The sequence below is a fragment of the Corvus cornix genome, chromosome 5 (assembly GCF_000738735.6).
Source record: "Corvus cornix cornix isolate S_Up_H32 chromosome 5, ASM73873v5, whole genome shotgun sequence".
Taxonomy (NCBI): Eukaryota; Metazoa; Chordata; class Aves; order Passeriformes; family Corvidae; genus Corvus; species Corvus cornix.
Window position 1 is genome coordinate 40,352,354 of NC_046335.1, and position 15,920 is coordinate 40,368,273.

The 15,920-nt window shown below is 34.2% G+C and overlaps 1 protein-coding gene across 4 annotated transcripts in view; it reads left to right on the plus strand.

Moving 5' to 3' along the window:
- FUT8 (fucosyltransferase 8) overlaps positions 1–15,920 on the plus strand; it is a 105,984-nt gene that overhangs the window by 64,065 nt on the left and 25,999 nt on the right. For all 4 annotated transcript variants that reach the window (XM_039552097.1, XM_039552096.1, XM_039552098.1 and 1 more), the window contains exons 8-9: positions 3,005–3,119; positions 9,174–9,411. In XM_039552097.1, the coding sequence (XP_039408031.1) occupies positions 3,005–3,119; positions 9,174–9,411 (353 nt within the window). The remainder of the gene's footprint in view (positions 1–3,004; positions 3,120–9,173; positions 9,412–15,920) is intronic.

Genomic DNA, 15,920 nt, shown 5'->3' on the forward strand with positions numbered 1-15,920 from the left:
AATATTTGATGCAGTTTTTGGACAGATTTTCACACTCTTTCCTTTGAAGTAAAAATTTTTCTTTGAGTTTTTATTTGTTGATGTAATATTCTTAGGAGGTTTAAATGTAATTTTGTCATATGATTGGAATAAATGTCTAGACCAATAGTTAAAAATGACCACCCTTCCCTCTTTATTTTGGCAATCAAATACAGGTGAAATACATAGTCAGATTTTTTCCTCCATTCTGCTTTCCAGGAGCAAAACGCTTTTAAGTGCAGCTCCATGATTTATTTTATGATATGAAGCAACAACAGCAGCAAGTTGATATTGTTGGTTAGTAACCCAGTGAAAGACCAAGTTTGACTTAGTAGACATCTGCAGTGCCACTGTTGGAAGTTTCCTGCCATTTTACTACCTTCAATAGCCTCTAATAGTGCTGTGCAGACTCATCCTTTGTCTGCACTTAGCTATCTTGGGCTCATGGATCACTGCTCCATGTGCTTTTAACTCTCTGCATGGCAAATGACCCTGGTCTTAGGTATTTGTGTCTCTTCTAAATCTGTATTAATAAGCCATCCCAGTGATTTGTCACACTCGAAAAACCCTAGCAGATGTAAAGCTAAAAAATGCACATTTCTGAGCCATAACAATCAAAGAAAGAAGTTGTCTGTGACTGTGTCTTAAAATAGCACTACCTTATAGTAATTTCTGTGTGGTAACACCTGTGAATTTTTCACTTCCTGGTATACTTCAGAGTTTTATGATCTTTTTTTTAAAGAAGATCATGGATACTGTCTGAAAACTCTTTCATGAATTCATTACATTTCCTGCAAATCATTTGATACTCTTTATGGCTTCTACTGAGCAAAGCTGCCTTTACCTAAAGTGGTGAGTCATTGAGGCTGTGTAAGGACACTCTCACCATTTCTCTTACCTCAAAAATTACCAAAGTAATTATATTTCATCCATAAGGCTGATTATTAAATCTAAGCTACTGCCTTTTCTTTGTCATGGTCACCATGGCCAAGAATATAAAAAAATAAAATTTAGGCAACACTTTTTTTCTGTAGAAATAGGAAAAATTGCTTAAGAGCTGACAGAGAAAAAATTTTTTATTGTTTTTTTTTTTTAATTGGTAAACTTCTTATTTTCAGTTATTTTTGTCTATATTTAATGGAAATATATTTCTGTAAAGTATAGAGAGTTTACACTGAATACTTACATCACAAGTACAGAACAGACTTTTTTAAGGCTAGTGAAAGAGCATGTGAAAATGGTTTAAAATGTGGCTGGGTGGTTGCACAGCTGCTTTTAATGATAGAGAATTTTTTTTCTTTTTTGCTGTTTAAACCTTAACTTCGTATTTTTTCTTTAAACACCCAACATGGTTACATCCTGATTGGGAAGAAAAATATATTTAAACTCCCAAGAAAATACATGTTGGTGGTTTTTTTTTTTAGTATGCCTGCTAGCCTAAATGCTCTCTATAAAGTAGAAAACTGTCTTAAAAGGAACAGGCTCTTTATCTGTTCAGTTATCTGTATATATTCCATTGTATTAGAACTACTCCATCATTAATTCTGTTCTAATTCTCTTTAAACTGTGTGTGCATGTTACTTGGAGTATTATGTGTCTTTGAGAGTTACTGATTTAAAACTAGTTACCCGGTGATGCTTTAAATTAATTTTTATGCAAAGCCGGAATAGGGTGTTTCAAGCTCAATTACCTTGTAAAAGAAAATCCAGTATATATAGTTTGAGATTAGAATGTAGATAAGGTTCTTCCAGTTGATTGACAGAAGGCGAGGATTACTGCTGCTGAATAATTTGGGTAAAATATTTAATACAACAATACTAGGTATTATAGTTAGTGTCTCTGCTGCCCTGTACAAAAGCATGGGAATGAAGACTAGAATGAGTGTATGAGAATAAAAACTACAGATCCATAAATCCAGTTATTAAATTAGCAAGAGAAGCTTGCCTGGTAAATCTGCTGATAAAGATAGGTCTGCCCTAATTTGATTTAACTGAATGTTTACTGCTTAAATACTGTGTCATTGGAAATAGTTACCTAGTAGGGATATGCAGCCTGCTCCTCTCACTTAGGTACAAGGGGTAGCCTTGGCTAACTAGGCTTGTGCTTCCAGTGCAAACAAGTGCTGCCAACAGCTTGACAAGACCACTTCAAGTATTGTTAGGAAATGTATTTTTCTCAACCCTCACACTGTTTTTTGGTCGCCTCCCAAATTTCTCCGCCTTTATTCTGTTGCTTCTCTTTCTAGATCAAACTTGTGGTGTATCAAGAATTTCAGGCAATAAACTGCAACATCTGAAGTTCAGATGAAAGTATTAAGAAAAATGGTTCAAACTTAGAACTTTAGTACTGTTATGGAGAAATGTTTAGCAATATTAAATATTCTCAAGCTATGAAACCAACTTTGAAATGCCTTGTTCTGAATTGGGCCACCTTTTACTTTTAGAATAACCATTTTTATAAGCCCTTTGAACAGTTTTTCTCTAGTTTTGTATTTCTTCCCAAAAGCCACAGAGATTTAAAAAATGTCTTTTCCAGGGTGGTACTGTTTGGACAAAATCAAATTAGTAATTTTGACTAATCCGCAAATTTTAACAAGTAAGTGTCACATAACATTTTTCTTTTCATGATGATGAGTTCTTTATCGTCTTATTTGGCCAATGAAATGTTATAGCTCTAAGAAGAGAATCTCTAGTGTATTAGATAATCTCAATTTAGTATTTGATAGTTCCTCAAAATTCATGTTTTGTAGTATAGACTTGCATGGCCATGAGTCTGTTTAGAATTTTTAGTTTTTAATTGCTAATTAGATGAAGAACACAGTCTTGGCTGCTGTTTGGCTTGTGCAGTATGAGGTAGCATGAAGAAACTGGTTTTGAGGCTACAGTTGAAATATCTCTTTAATTTGTCTTTGATTTCATTCAATCCTCTAATTTAGTAATGTTGTTTCCCAGTTTTTAAGATTGTTGTTTCCCACTGTTGTTTATAGGTCAATAATGACCGACTTGTACTACCTCAGTCAAACAGATGGAGCTGGAGATTGGCGAGAAAAAGAGGCCAAAGACCTAACAGATTTGGTACAGAGGAGAATAACTTATTTACAGGTAAGAGGATAGAGCTTTTGATGCAAAGTAAACATTTTTCTCTTCTTATATACAGAGCACTTAGCTAAAACCTTGCAATAGAATAATTACATGACAGTTTAAAGTGAATGTTGGTATATGAATGACTGATGTAGAAAGGAAATTATTACCTTTGTTTCAAACAGTATTATATATGTAAATGGAAGGTAATATTTTAAGGAAGTCTTTGGAGTTTGGATTTTTATTGTTGGTTATTTTGGTTTATTTCATTCTTTGGTTTTGGTTTTGGTTTTTTTTTTTTTGGATTTGTGGTTTTTACTGGGCTGTACTTCCCTGTTTGAATTTTTTGTTTTATTGTAAAAGATAATTGTCTGGTTGACTTTTTTTTTTTATTCTTTAGAATATCAAAATGCATAAATATATTTGCATTGTTTTAAAAATAAAAATATAAAAGTAGTTGTATCAAACTTCTGAACTAGCAGCCCATTTCTAAATAAGCAAAATTGAAGGGCTTGTAGAGTGTATTGTCTAGTCCTAGATTGTTTCAAAAGATGTTTGAGACTTCTCTAGATGCTCATATTTTTGAGTGTATAAGGCCTTTTTAATATATGTGCTTGTGTGTGTGTATAAAATTTAAATAAAACTTGATCTGAAGGTGTTGGGGCTTTTTTTCATGACTGAATGCATGAAGCTATTTGTGCAGTGATCAAAAAGACATTTAATGTAGTCTGTTTTACTTGTACTTGGTTTACTTTCTGTGGTATGTATGCAGCTGTTTTGAATGGTCACTCCTAATGTGTGATCCTTTTCTCTTGTGTAAATAGCTGAATTTGTTTCTCAGATTTTCATTATTTCACAGTTCAGCTGTTGGAACCTTCTCTTCTGTGACCAAGCTATGTATTTGTTGCTTGTTAAATAAAAAAAGACACCCTTCTGAGGAAAAAAATATCTCTCTGAATTGTGCAGGAGTCATCACTTTATTGTATTTCTTCAACTCCTTTCTGAGAACTGTTCCTTATTTTTTCATTTGGATGTCACTGTTTGACAGTAGTGTGCTGTAAGTGCTTTTCATGCTGATAAATATAGCCTTTCTCTACCTTTCCCTCCTCTTTCATGATCCATTTGTTGTCTTATTTAGTAATATAACTGTGCAAGTCCTCAAAAAGAGCACAAAGTTATTTGCTTTAACAAATATGCACCACTGTAAAGCAGTCAAATGGTTCAAAATCACAGAGATATATATATACACCTCTATTAATAATAAAACTGTATTAAAAAATAAGATAAAATAAAAAATTCAACAACCCTTGCCCCTCAAGTCAATGCCAAAAAGAATTATATGGGAAATATTTGTAATTTTTTTTTTCAGTTAAGTATGAAAGTACTGTATAGCATTTTTCTGGTGCATGTTGAACAGGGAAGCTGCATTATTTTGGGACATCTCTCTGGCAAGTCATTTAGCTGAATGATTGTGAATAGTGATGACTGCTACTTCATTTGGATGACATTACCATAAATTTGATTTAATGAGGCTACATGTAACTAGTTCCCTGTAGTTAGAGCAACATTTAAAAAGCTAAGAGCTTATATTTAAGGAAAAGGCGTTTTTTTCAGAGATGATTTTTATCAAACAATTGAAGAGAATGTGCAAGAGAAGTCAGATAAGAGCACCTGTAGTACTGTCATCAAGTGAGTAAATGATTATGAAGGCAGCAGTTTTCTGTCCCTTCTCTTTTGTGCTTGTTTTTGTTCTGTTTATTTTAGGAAGTTTGTGATTCATTCAGCATGCAGTCTCGCAATAGCAGAGTATTTTTGCCTCTGATTTAAAAAAAATCCAAAACTTTTTGTTCAGCTTTGAAGGTTAAAAATATAATTAGGCGAGAAAGGTTACTAATTGCTCAAAAATACATCAATTATACTAGTCATATTCATACTATTTAGTTGGGGCTTTTTATGTAGGCAAAGAAAAGAAAGTTGGTCACAAGACTTTTTTCTGAGCTTTTTGGGTTTGGCAGTAATTTTGGTGATTTAATGTGTCACTTAGAATTTTCTATATTAAATCTTCTCCCTCACATTAAAATTACTGATACATATTTTTAATAAAAGTGCTCATGCTAAAATGACAACAACAGTAAAAAAGGCTCTGGGCACTTGGCATACATGCAAAGGGTGCACCCCTCACAACTGTGAGTCTTGAAAAGTTTAAACTTGTATCCTTTACTCAATCAAATCAAATATATGATATATTTTTAGTATAATAACCACTTAAGAAAGTGTGATCACTGCTGATGTCTGTGTGAAGTTTTCTCTGGGATTTCTGCATCGTGGATTGAGGAGCACCATGTGTTTAGTCCATCTGCATGCTGGGATGTTTTACTCAAGCTGAAGCTTGTGTGTTGTAGCAGGGTAGGTGCAAACCAGAGGAGTTAACATTAGAGGAAGGTTTGAGATCTCTGTCTCTCAAATTGAATACCTACTATTTCTGACTAGGGAAGAAAGAACATTTTCTTTCAGCAGCTGGAAGAAACTTCTGGTGGTTTGGTTGGTTGGGTTGTTTTTTTTTTTTTTTTTGCCTTTGGAGTTTTTCTCCTTCCAGAGTCTTGAGGGGAGCTGATATGAAAAGAATGATTACAAATGACATCATAAAAGAAGGGGAGTAGAAGATGGTGTGAATTACATTTGCGATAATTAGGATGAGAAACACCCTTCCTTGACATCATTCTCTAAAAAAATGGAATTTTCCAAAGATTTTGGGTGGGACTGTCTTCTCCAGCAGACTGTGTAGCATCAAAGAACAAAATACTTATTGAAAATATAAAAAAAGAACAACTTTGTTAATGAGCATCATACTGTGTTTATGAGGTTACTTAGTAAATTGTAGCAGACTGCTTTCCCACTCCACTCTAATCTGTTGTGATTCATTGGATTAAGTACATTTCTCTGAACTGTTTTAAATTCAGAAACAACACAGTCATTTCTCCTATAGTAAAATGCATTTTAAGGAGCAGAGTTTACTTTTGCCAGTTTGTCATGTGTTTTGATGTTTGGCTACACACTTGGAAGCACTGGAAGATGGAGAGGCTTTGAAGCAGCCCTTGGGAGATCATTCCCATCTGAGTCTACTTTCTGTGAATAGGCCAACCAAGAGCCCTGGAAGAAGAATACAGTGGAAACCCTGAATTTTGTGAGAACAACAATGTATACCCATGTTCTTTGTGATGAAAGACCATTAAATCTGTCTTGCCAGTTGCAAAAGTTCTCTTTTATTTTAGAAGGCATTCTCTTCCGTAGAAATGTATAATTATAACCATTTTACTATTCTGAAAATTTGTTACTGTTTCCAGTTGCATTGTTCATAGAAGTAATTCTGAGAAAGATAAAAGGTGTAAACTTTGTCATGGCTTGATAATCTAATCTTCATATTGAAGTATGTTTTGTGTGGTTGGTCAGCTGTCGGTTTTTTGTTTGTTTGGGATTTTGTTTTTTTTTTGTATTTGTTTTTAATGCAGTTGTATGGCTGTTACGTTGCAGGGCTTGAGATTCCTGGATGTCCCTTATATCCCTCTCTTGATTATGTAGATCATTAAATTGGAGATAGGAGTGTGTGATGAGCAGTGTCGTTAGAGTTGAGAACAGAGTGTACTGCTCATTCGAATCAGGGATTTACAGTCCTTTTCTGTGTCTTTGTGCCAGGAGGAAAACTCTTCTGTCAGTCTTCATTGATTTTGAAATTGACTGGTTTTTTTATCAGCTCAATACTTCTCCTGGTTCCTTTGGTTGGCAGTTTTGGTTATGAACACCCAAGCTATTCTGATGCTTGAAATGTAACTTTTCTTCCTTATCAATGGTTAATATGTCCACCTTTTTCCAGAAACATCCGTTGAAACTGCAATATATCCATGTATCTCTACTTCCCTTTTTCTTTTTAAATTATCAGTGTATAATTGAAGCTCAAGTACTGTTTTGTCTTTTTGCTACTTGAATATAGCAATTTGAAAAAAACCACAATCATAAAGAAATTAGTTAACTAGCTTCCTTTTTAAGTCACAAACTAATACTAAGATATATATAGTTTTTAGTTAAGTCTTCAAATAATGTTAAAACCCAAGTAAGTGCATAATATTAACATGGGTAAGCAGTCACACTATCAAATTATATTTCATTATGTACTACTTGATTTCCATAATATTGTTCATAAGCTGTTGTATGAAGCTTGCATTTGCATGAAAGAAAGTTAGAAAGGCACACCTTGACAATACTTCAAATATGCCATCGATTAAGTGCTTTCATTTTAGAGGACACAGGCATTTGGAGGTAATGGCAAATGTAGAAAGCATTATATTGTCTATGGGCATTTCCTAAAAATTCACAGAGATTATCCCTTTCAATGAAAATAGTGTTGTGGCTTTACCCAGGCTGGCAACTGAGTACCCCCCCAAACACTCACTCCTCTTCTTCCCTGGTGCAACAGGGAGGAGAATCAATGGGAAAAAACCTCTAAACAAACAAAAAAAATCCACAAAGAAACCCCATTGTGGGTTGAGATAAGAGCAGCTTAATAACTGAAACCAAGTGAAATATGATAATACTAATGACAGTTGTAATAATAAAAATATAATGCTGCTGAAAATAATGATATGAGGAGGTATTTTTTCATGGAGTTCTTTCTGTGTGGACTTGTACAGAATACTAGAAAGGCCCTCTTTCTCTTCTGAAAGACTGTGGGAAATACATTTGTTGTAGTTTCAAAGATACCTGTTAGGTTTAGTCTCAAGTTGTCCTTTAGATTTGTGATGACAAAAGTACTGGTCTGAGGAACAAAATTTGGGAATGGAAATTTTATTTAATTTATTATTTTCATACCTAGTTCGGCTTTAAATCAGGTGTATTTAAAAGGAAAAAAAAAATGCTGTAGTTGTAGCACATGTTGTAGAGTTTTGGGTTTGTTTTTGTTTTGGATGTTTTGTTATTTTCCCCCCTGCCCCACAATCTGAATTGTCATCCCCTCCTGTACACAACTGAATGCACAAATTAATTTTCTGTTAAAGTATTGTAGGACTCAGAATATTCAGATTATCTTTAAAATCACTTGAAGGAGGGATCTCAATTCTCCAGACAGGGATCACTGTTTTTTAAAAGATTTCATTTGATTGTGGCAAATTTACAGAAAATTTTATTTAACATTGTTTAGATGTGAAAGAAACAGAATTTATATTGATGCTCAAATATCAGTATTTTCACAACTTATCTGAAACTTTCATCATAGAGATTTTATGGAAGACCTTTCTGGAATTTAGAAGTATGTCTACAGCCATGCAAGTATGAATGTATACAAAAAATTACTATATTTTATGTAAAGAAAAACTTCTCTTGATTGTGTTGTTGTGTTGTCCACATACCTGAGAATATTTATTAGTTTGTGCTTTTAAACATAGCATTCATATAATGTAGGCATTTGCCTCCTGTCTTGTGGTTTCTTGGTTTGTGGAAGTGAAATACATTATTTTATGGAGAGTGTATGCAGATTAAAATTCTGTCCTTTATCAGCCTGCGCAGGTATGCGTTTTACATTCTGTATTTACTGTGTGGTCAGCTAGCCTGGGAGGCAGTCCCTTAATAAGCATTTGTTTTATTCTGTGCCATGTAGACAGGTGGAGATTTTCTTTTATTGGATGACATGCGTGCTTACTGAAACAGAACTAACAAACTTGAAAAAATGCCAAAGGAAAAAGCATTCCAACACTGAGAATCATGTTGATGAAATGCTGATGAAATGTGAACTCGGAGTCCAAATGTTGGCTTATTCTGACAGATTTACAAATGAGAAAGTAATTTAAAGTCTTGAATGTATTCTATTTTACATTAGGATAGTGAAGTTGTTCAATAACTGTTCATGTTCACAGTGAAGAATTCACATAAAATTTTCATGGAGCTGAAGCTTACTCATCCATTTTAATAGGAGATGTATTATAGCAGGATGGCTTCTGTGATTTATGACATTTGCCAGTTTTTCAGAGAAACATACGCCTTTGGTGTATCTTCTCTTCAGCTTCACTTTTTCGTCCATCCTTACAGAACCCGAAGGATTGCAGCAAAGCTAAGAAACTTGTGTGTAACATCAACAAAGGTTGTGGCTATGGCTGCCAGCTGCACCACGTGGTCTATTGCTTCATGATCGCGTACGGCACCCAGCGCACGCTCATCCTGGAGTCGCAGAACTGGCGCTACGCGACCGGCGGCTGGGAGACCGTGTTCCGGCCCGTCAGCGAGACCTGCACTGACAGAGCAGGCTCCACCACTGGCCACTGGTCAGGTAAGGCCGAAGCACTCACATCATTTCTCCTTGCTTTTCTGCAGCTTTGTTCATGTAGGATTATTTTGTTGTCTCTTTCATGTTGTGTGGAGCATGGTAACTATGACTACAGTTGTGTATGCAAGCATCTTTTATATCTTATTTGCCCATTGTATTGAAAATAAAATTCCTTGATAAGATAGCTCTGCATTGGCAGAGTTTTTTAATACGAAAGTTTTGTATTTGAGATTTAAATTATAATTTTTCAGCAGGCTGCTTCTGTGTTCTCTGCCAGATATTAATCTAATTTTCATGGGGAGAGAGTATTAAATAGAGGCTGTTGTTAATAAACTTTTTTAAAAAGCAGGGATGTTTCCAATATTAAGCAATAGAAATATAAAAGAAATGGTATCCAATAGTCATTCACACCCCAATAAAATAAAGAACTAGTTGATACAATTCCTCATGCAAGCTTAACAGATACAAAATTCATGTTGTAAAAACAATGGCAATGTTAAATATGAATTTTATTTGTACATCAGCAAGGTGGTCCATTCTTATATCATGCTGAACAATTTGCCTAGAGTAAGTAGATGGGCACTGAGGTTTGGAGGATCAGATAGCTTTGTTTTTGTCAAAGTAAACAGCATTTGTTTTAAATGACATCTTTCTCCATGTGATTGATAGTCAAAACATATCAACATCTTCAGTCTTTTCACTAGGACACTGCATATCCAGTGCATATGGAATCTTAAAGTAGCTACTAAAAAGTTTTGCAGGTCTGAAATTAACTTAATCAGGGTTACAAAATCCAGTTTACAGATTGCATGTAAGCTTGTGTGTTTACGCATTGAAACAGCATTTGCACATTGAAATAGCATCTGTTCTTCAAAGCTTCAAGATGCTACAAAACTTAGCTTTGAGAATTCTAGTGGGGTTTGTGAATGAGATTTTTTTTGCAAAAAATGTTTCCTAGAAATGGTTGGATGTTTTATAAAAACAACTATAAATGGAAAATGGATATTGAGAACTTCAGATGAAGTTTTATTCATGTTTGGCGAAGTTAGTAAGTGAAACGACCATCTGGACATGGTTCTCACCAGGCTCCTCTACGTGACTCCAGAATTTAGATGCAGACAGTTTTGTGAGCAACTTTTTAGCACAGTAATCTGGAAAACAGTGTTCTGGAGCACTCATGCACACATGGCTTCAAAAGAATATATACTTCCATGAAAACCTGCTTAAATAGATGATGATTTCCTGCAATACAGGCTCTTGCTGGTGAAAGTACAAATAATGCTTCATTTTGGCTCCCTACAGTTTGGGTTCTTTTTTTTTTTTTCCTTTTTTTTTTTTTTCTCTCTTTTCTATTAGTTTCTAGATCAGGATGAATAGTTTGAAGGCTGAGCACATGAAATACCCTGATGCCATCAATTATGTTTTAAATAATGGATGCCACTAATTTGAGTTTTGATATTCTAGAGCTAGCAGACATTGAGCTATGAAAGACAATCTCTCTGTAGTTAGCCTGTTGGCCAGCCACACATGCTGTAAACTGTGTTAAATTCTGATCCTGTGCAATGGCTTGGCCCGTGAGGATGCATGATACTGACAGGCGATCTCTTTACCAGCCTCAGTGTGGCTTCAGTAGGAATCTTCACTGGATGCTTAATTGCTGGTAAATTTTAAAGACATTGTATCTTGCTGAAGATTTCTGTGTGCTTTTTATGCCTCCCTAAATGTATATAGATTTTTATTTACTTGTATATCTATTTATCTATTCCCTGTTTTTACAAGGACAATTAAGTCTGAAATACTTAACTCTGGTTAGAGCAGTTTGTCTGCAAAACCACACCTTTAATTTTTTTTTTCTCTACAAATTCTGAAATCTGCATGGGATTTCCTAGATTTTCAAAATAAATGTATTAAAACGCATTGACATTTATCAATTTTCATTTTTCATAAATAAAACATTTCTCCTATGTACTGTAGGGATTTTTCATTATTTTTTAAAATTATGTTTCAAAAATATTCATACAAGTGAATAATTATAGCAAGTGTTCAATGTAAATTATAGAAATAGGCCAACAAGTCAGAAAAGTATATCATTTAAGACATGCTTTCATGTAATTTGCAGACCTGCATAGATGGTAAGTTAGTAAAGTGTACTTCATGACAAAATTGTTTAAATTTGTACATGTATCTTTCTTCTTTTTAATTAAATTGCCTCTGCTTGACACCTTTTAGTTTTATTAGCAGCACAAAATTTTGAATTTTCTGAACTTTATCTTCTGTGAAACAATTTAGATAGTAGAACCTTCTACAAAAAATTAAGAGGCTTATATAAGCTGAGAATACATACAGTTTTGGAATTTTCTTTGTCCAATCCTCTCCTAACTAGGTATAAAAGCTAAGGGTTTTTTTTGAATTTGAGAACTAGAGTGAATTTTAATGGACAAGCTGATATTTGTCTGATAGCAGAAGATTAGTAAGACGTGTTACCATCTGTGAAGAACTAGGGGGCATCTCAGCCCACGTCATGTTTTGCACGTGTTCTTTGTGTTTGACATGGTAGTTCTGTAATCAAGTTCAGCTTTTCTGGCTTAAACATATTAAAATAATTGAGAATTCTATTGCAGATTTGTGTAAATACAGCAGTTATTTTACACTGTGGCATAAGGTTTCTTTGTCCTTTTTTTCACTCATACTGTCATTCCAGAGAAAAAATCTTAAGAGATGCTCTTTTTAGTTCTAAAATTATATCTTGCCTGTAATTGCATCTTTCTTGTAGTTCAGTATTTCCTTTGATATCTATGGTCAAACTGTTTTTGAACAATTTAGGTAGGAATTTTTATAAAAGAAGCATGGATGATTTCCTAGCAATAAGAGCCAAAATAGAGAGAACTTGTGAAGACTTATTTATCATGAAATTTTTGATGAATTTTCTTTAAATTAATTAGTTAGCCAGGTCATAATGTTCTGTTATCATTGCTGCATGCTAACATGGAGTCTCTCTTCTTATAATTTTTTACTTGCTGATTTATGATGTTATGGTGGCATTCCCCAATAATAAATTGAAAGAGGACTATAAAATAACAAGACAAAAAAAATCATAGAATAAATAGGAAAGAAAACAGATTAATGGGGAGGACAGATTAATGTACTGTAAGAAGTCTTATGTGCATTTCATGCTGGAGAATGAAGGGATGTGGTGGTAAAGAAGGCATCTACATGCTTTAAATAACAGTATGTGCTCCTTCCCATAAGGCCTAAAAACCAGGAAGATGAAAGATAACTTGAAAAAGGAAACCTGAAACGATGTTTCCTACAATTATCCTTGAATATTGATTTTGCTGCCTCTAACTATGGTTTGATGAATTAATGCTTTGAGGAAGGGATACCCAGAGGGGAGAAAATGGCAGAGCTCTTCATTTGTTGGTAGTGCCAGCTTCTAAGTATTAATTGAACTACAATCTTAAAATATGAATTAACTAATATGTTTATATGTATAATTCAAGAACGAGGATACTGTGGGTACACAAAATGAATGTTTAATTTATTAAAGCCTATCTGGCAACAGTAATCAAAAGGACTAAATAAAAATTGCAAAATCAAACCATGAAAACTTTCACAGAATTAATTGCAATAAATTAAAAAGTTTCACTCCATGAACTAGATATTCCTTGACAATAGTTTTTTTTATGTAAATCAGCTGAATATTTAGGTTTGGGCTAAAAAAACCCTTTAACTTGTGTACAATTGCATGAATTATGTTTTGCTCCCATGTCTCAAACTTATTTATAAAATCTTGCAGAAAAAATGGATTAATTTCTACTTCTAATTCTTAATTTTGTTTTTATACAGTGACTTTCATTATTTACATTTTAATTCAAACAAGTTCCATTTCTGTGAAGCAAGCTGGAGAATGGTGATTTGAGAGAACAGAGTTTAGCAGCAACCTCTGTATTTTCCATTTTTTTCAATTGTGTTAATCTTGAAATCAAGCTACTGATACTGTGTAGAGTTTTTGTCCTCAAGGTGCCTTGTCAGATACTCTATGTAAAGACATTTGTCTGTGTAAACACATAAATATATTTAGGAAGTGGTAACTCTTAAAAGGACCTTGGAATTCTAATGAGGTAGGTCTGAGTTTTCAGAGCAGCGCAGTAGCTTAAGAGAGCAAAGTGTTCCTTATTCATGTCTAAGTGGAGGGTTATTGAATAATAGCAAGAAGTTATTTCCACCTTGCAGAGCAAAGACAGGCTGCAGGACACTGTCTGCTTCTGTTATCAGGCCTTCAAAATGGATATTGATAAATATGAAGGGCCTACACTGGTTCAAGGACATAAAAATCTGCTTTACAGTAGGAGATTCAAAACCATAATTCAATTCTAAAATAAAGCAAGTTTTAAAAGCTGGTCCTGCCACATTTTATAGGTATTTCTATATGGGAAGTATTTCTACTTTTAGACAAAGATGTGGCTGGACAATTCTGACTGGAAATGAGGTCTGCTTTTTAACAGCAACTCACTACTGCTGTTGACCCCTATTTTGGCAACTGGTCCCAAAGCAGAAAAGCAAAAAAATTGCATTATCTGAAATTGGAATAACAGGAGATGCAGTCTTTTCTTGTAACTAGCCTTATTTCTTTTGGGTTTTTTTTTAACACAGAAGAATGTTTGCCTTTGCTCCTTGAGTGGGTATGGGATTTTTTTCGTTTGTTTTGTAGTGATACTTCCAATATTGTCTTACAGCTTGTGTCACAGAGTTAACTTGTGCAGTCCCAAATCTGCAATACTAAATTAAATTAATTTGTATTTTAAGGGGGTCTTCATAAAGTACATCTCTGTGTTCTTTCACGCTATAATCAGTCAAGCCAAGTTGATCCTAATGAAGCCATTTACATAGGCTAAATGTACCACTGGTTCTCATTTAATTATATGAGGAATTACATCAAATCTATTCTTGATAAAAGAATGGTGCTCTTGGAAGTTGTTTGCCATGTCAGTGGCATTTTTTAACAGGATGGGAGATAAATGGAAAATACTTGCATTTAAATACAGCCATTGTCTGGTAGCAGAAGTTAGAATGTCTGTATTTCTTTAAAGGTCAATGTTTATATTTACATTATCTATCAAAAAATGTTCAGGAAGTGAAAACATGGGGATTGTATACATTGAGTTCTCCTTAAGTCATTGCTAATTTAGGTTATGATTTGATGTCTGTATAAAATGCAATTGACTGCTTGATAATTGTTCCTTGCATGGGCAGGACCGTAGGCAGATTAGCACACACTTTGTTCCATGAGAATTGTTTAACTGTGTTGAATTGAAGGAAGGTAACCTAAGTGTGCCCACTGAAATAGTTACTTCCCAAATAGCAGGGGCTTCTTTCCCTACGTTTCTTGATCAGGGAAAGCTGAAGCTGAAGACTTAGAAATCCAAGGAGTGCGTGGAGGTGGGGAAAAGGATTCTTGGCTTTGTTCTGTGCAGTGGTAGGAATAATCAATCACGTATTTGATCACAGATCTTATGCTGTTCATACAAAATACTACACTTTGAAGCATGACTTTCCCTTTTTCCTAACAGATTGATGCTGCCCCCCCACAATGTAGTAGCAAAACTAGTACTAGTAGGTTAGTGGTTAATTACAAACTTTCCTTATGAGCATTAAGTCATGGATGATAAATGACAGATTGGTAAACCAAGTTTCTATTAAAAACTGAAAAAAAGTTAAGTTTAACTGTTACCCTTTTAAGAATTGTTTAATAAGCAAAAAAAAGCTACAGATTGGCTTAATATTAAGAGTTTATTTGATTTAAGGTAGACATTCTTTACTTGAAAGGTTATACTGCAGCATGTGCTGTAGGGAAAAATACTAGTGTGTTTTGTACCCAAATGAGAAAAATCAGGGTTTTTTTGAACATGAAGAGATGACATGAGGTAAACTAAGTATGTTAGGTCTCAAACAAACCGCAAAGTTTCAAATGTTAATCTGAGTTCTTTGTTTGGCTGCATAAATTTCAATCCAAACTGAAGCTTTCTTAGGGTTTTGGGGAATTATAACCTGCATTCAAGTTTTGAATAACTTTCTAATGTATTACACTAGGTCATTAAAATGTTTTGGTTAAGTAATAGTTAGAAAAAATAGTTACCTATTTTTAAGTGATCTTTAAGCAAGAGTAATCTGAACTGGCAGCTGTGGAGTTGAATTCAAGTCATCCAAACCCTTCCTACGTCTTGAAAAGGACTACCACAATATCCAGGTGGAGACATCTGCCAGCACTATGGGTTATGGCTCTGATTCTTGGGAATGTATCAATTGTTACAGCAGCCATTCTTTCTCTTAATGCAGGCACTCTTAATTCTTTACAGTAGCACAAGGCTGGGCGTTTGGTTCGTTTCAGTGTAACTTCACCAAGGGTGTTTGTGTTCTTGCATTTGAGTAATGAATTAAAAAAGAACCTTAAAATGTCATCTAATTCTCAGGATATGTTTCTTGTCTAGATTTAGAATGCCATAGTGAAAAGC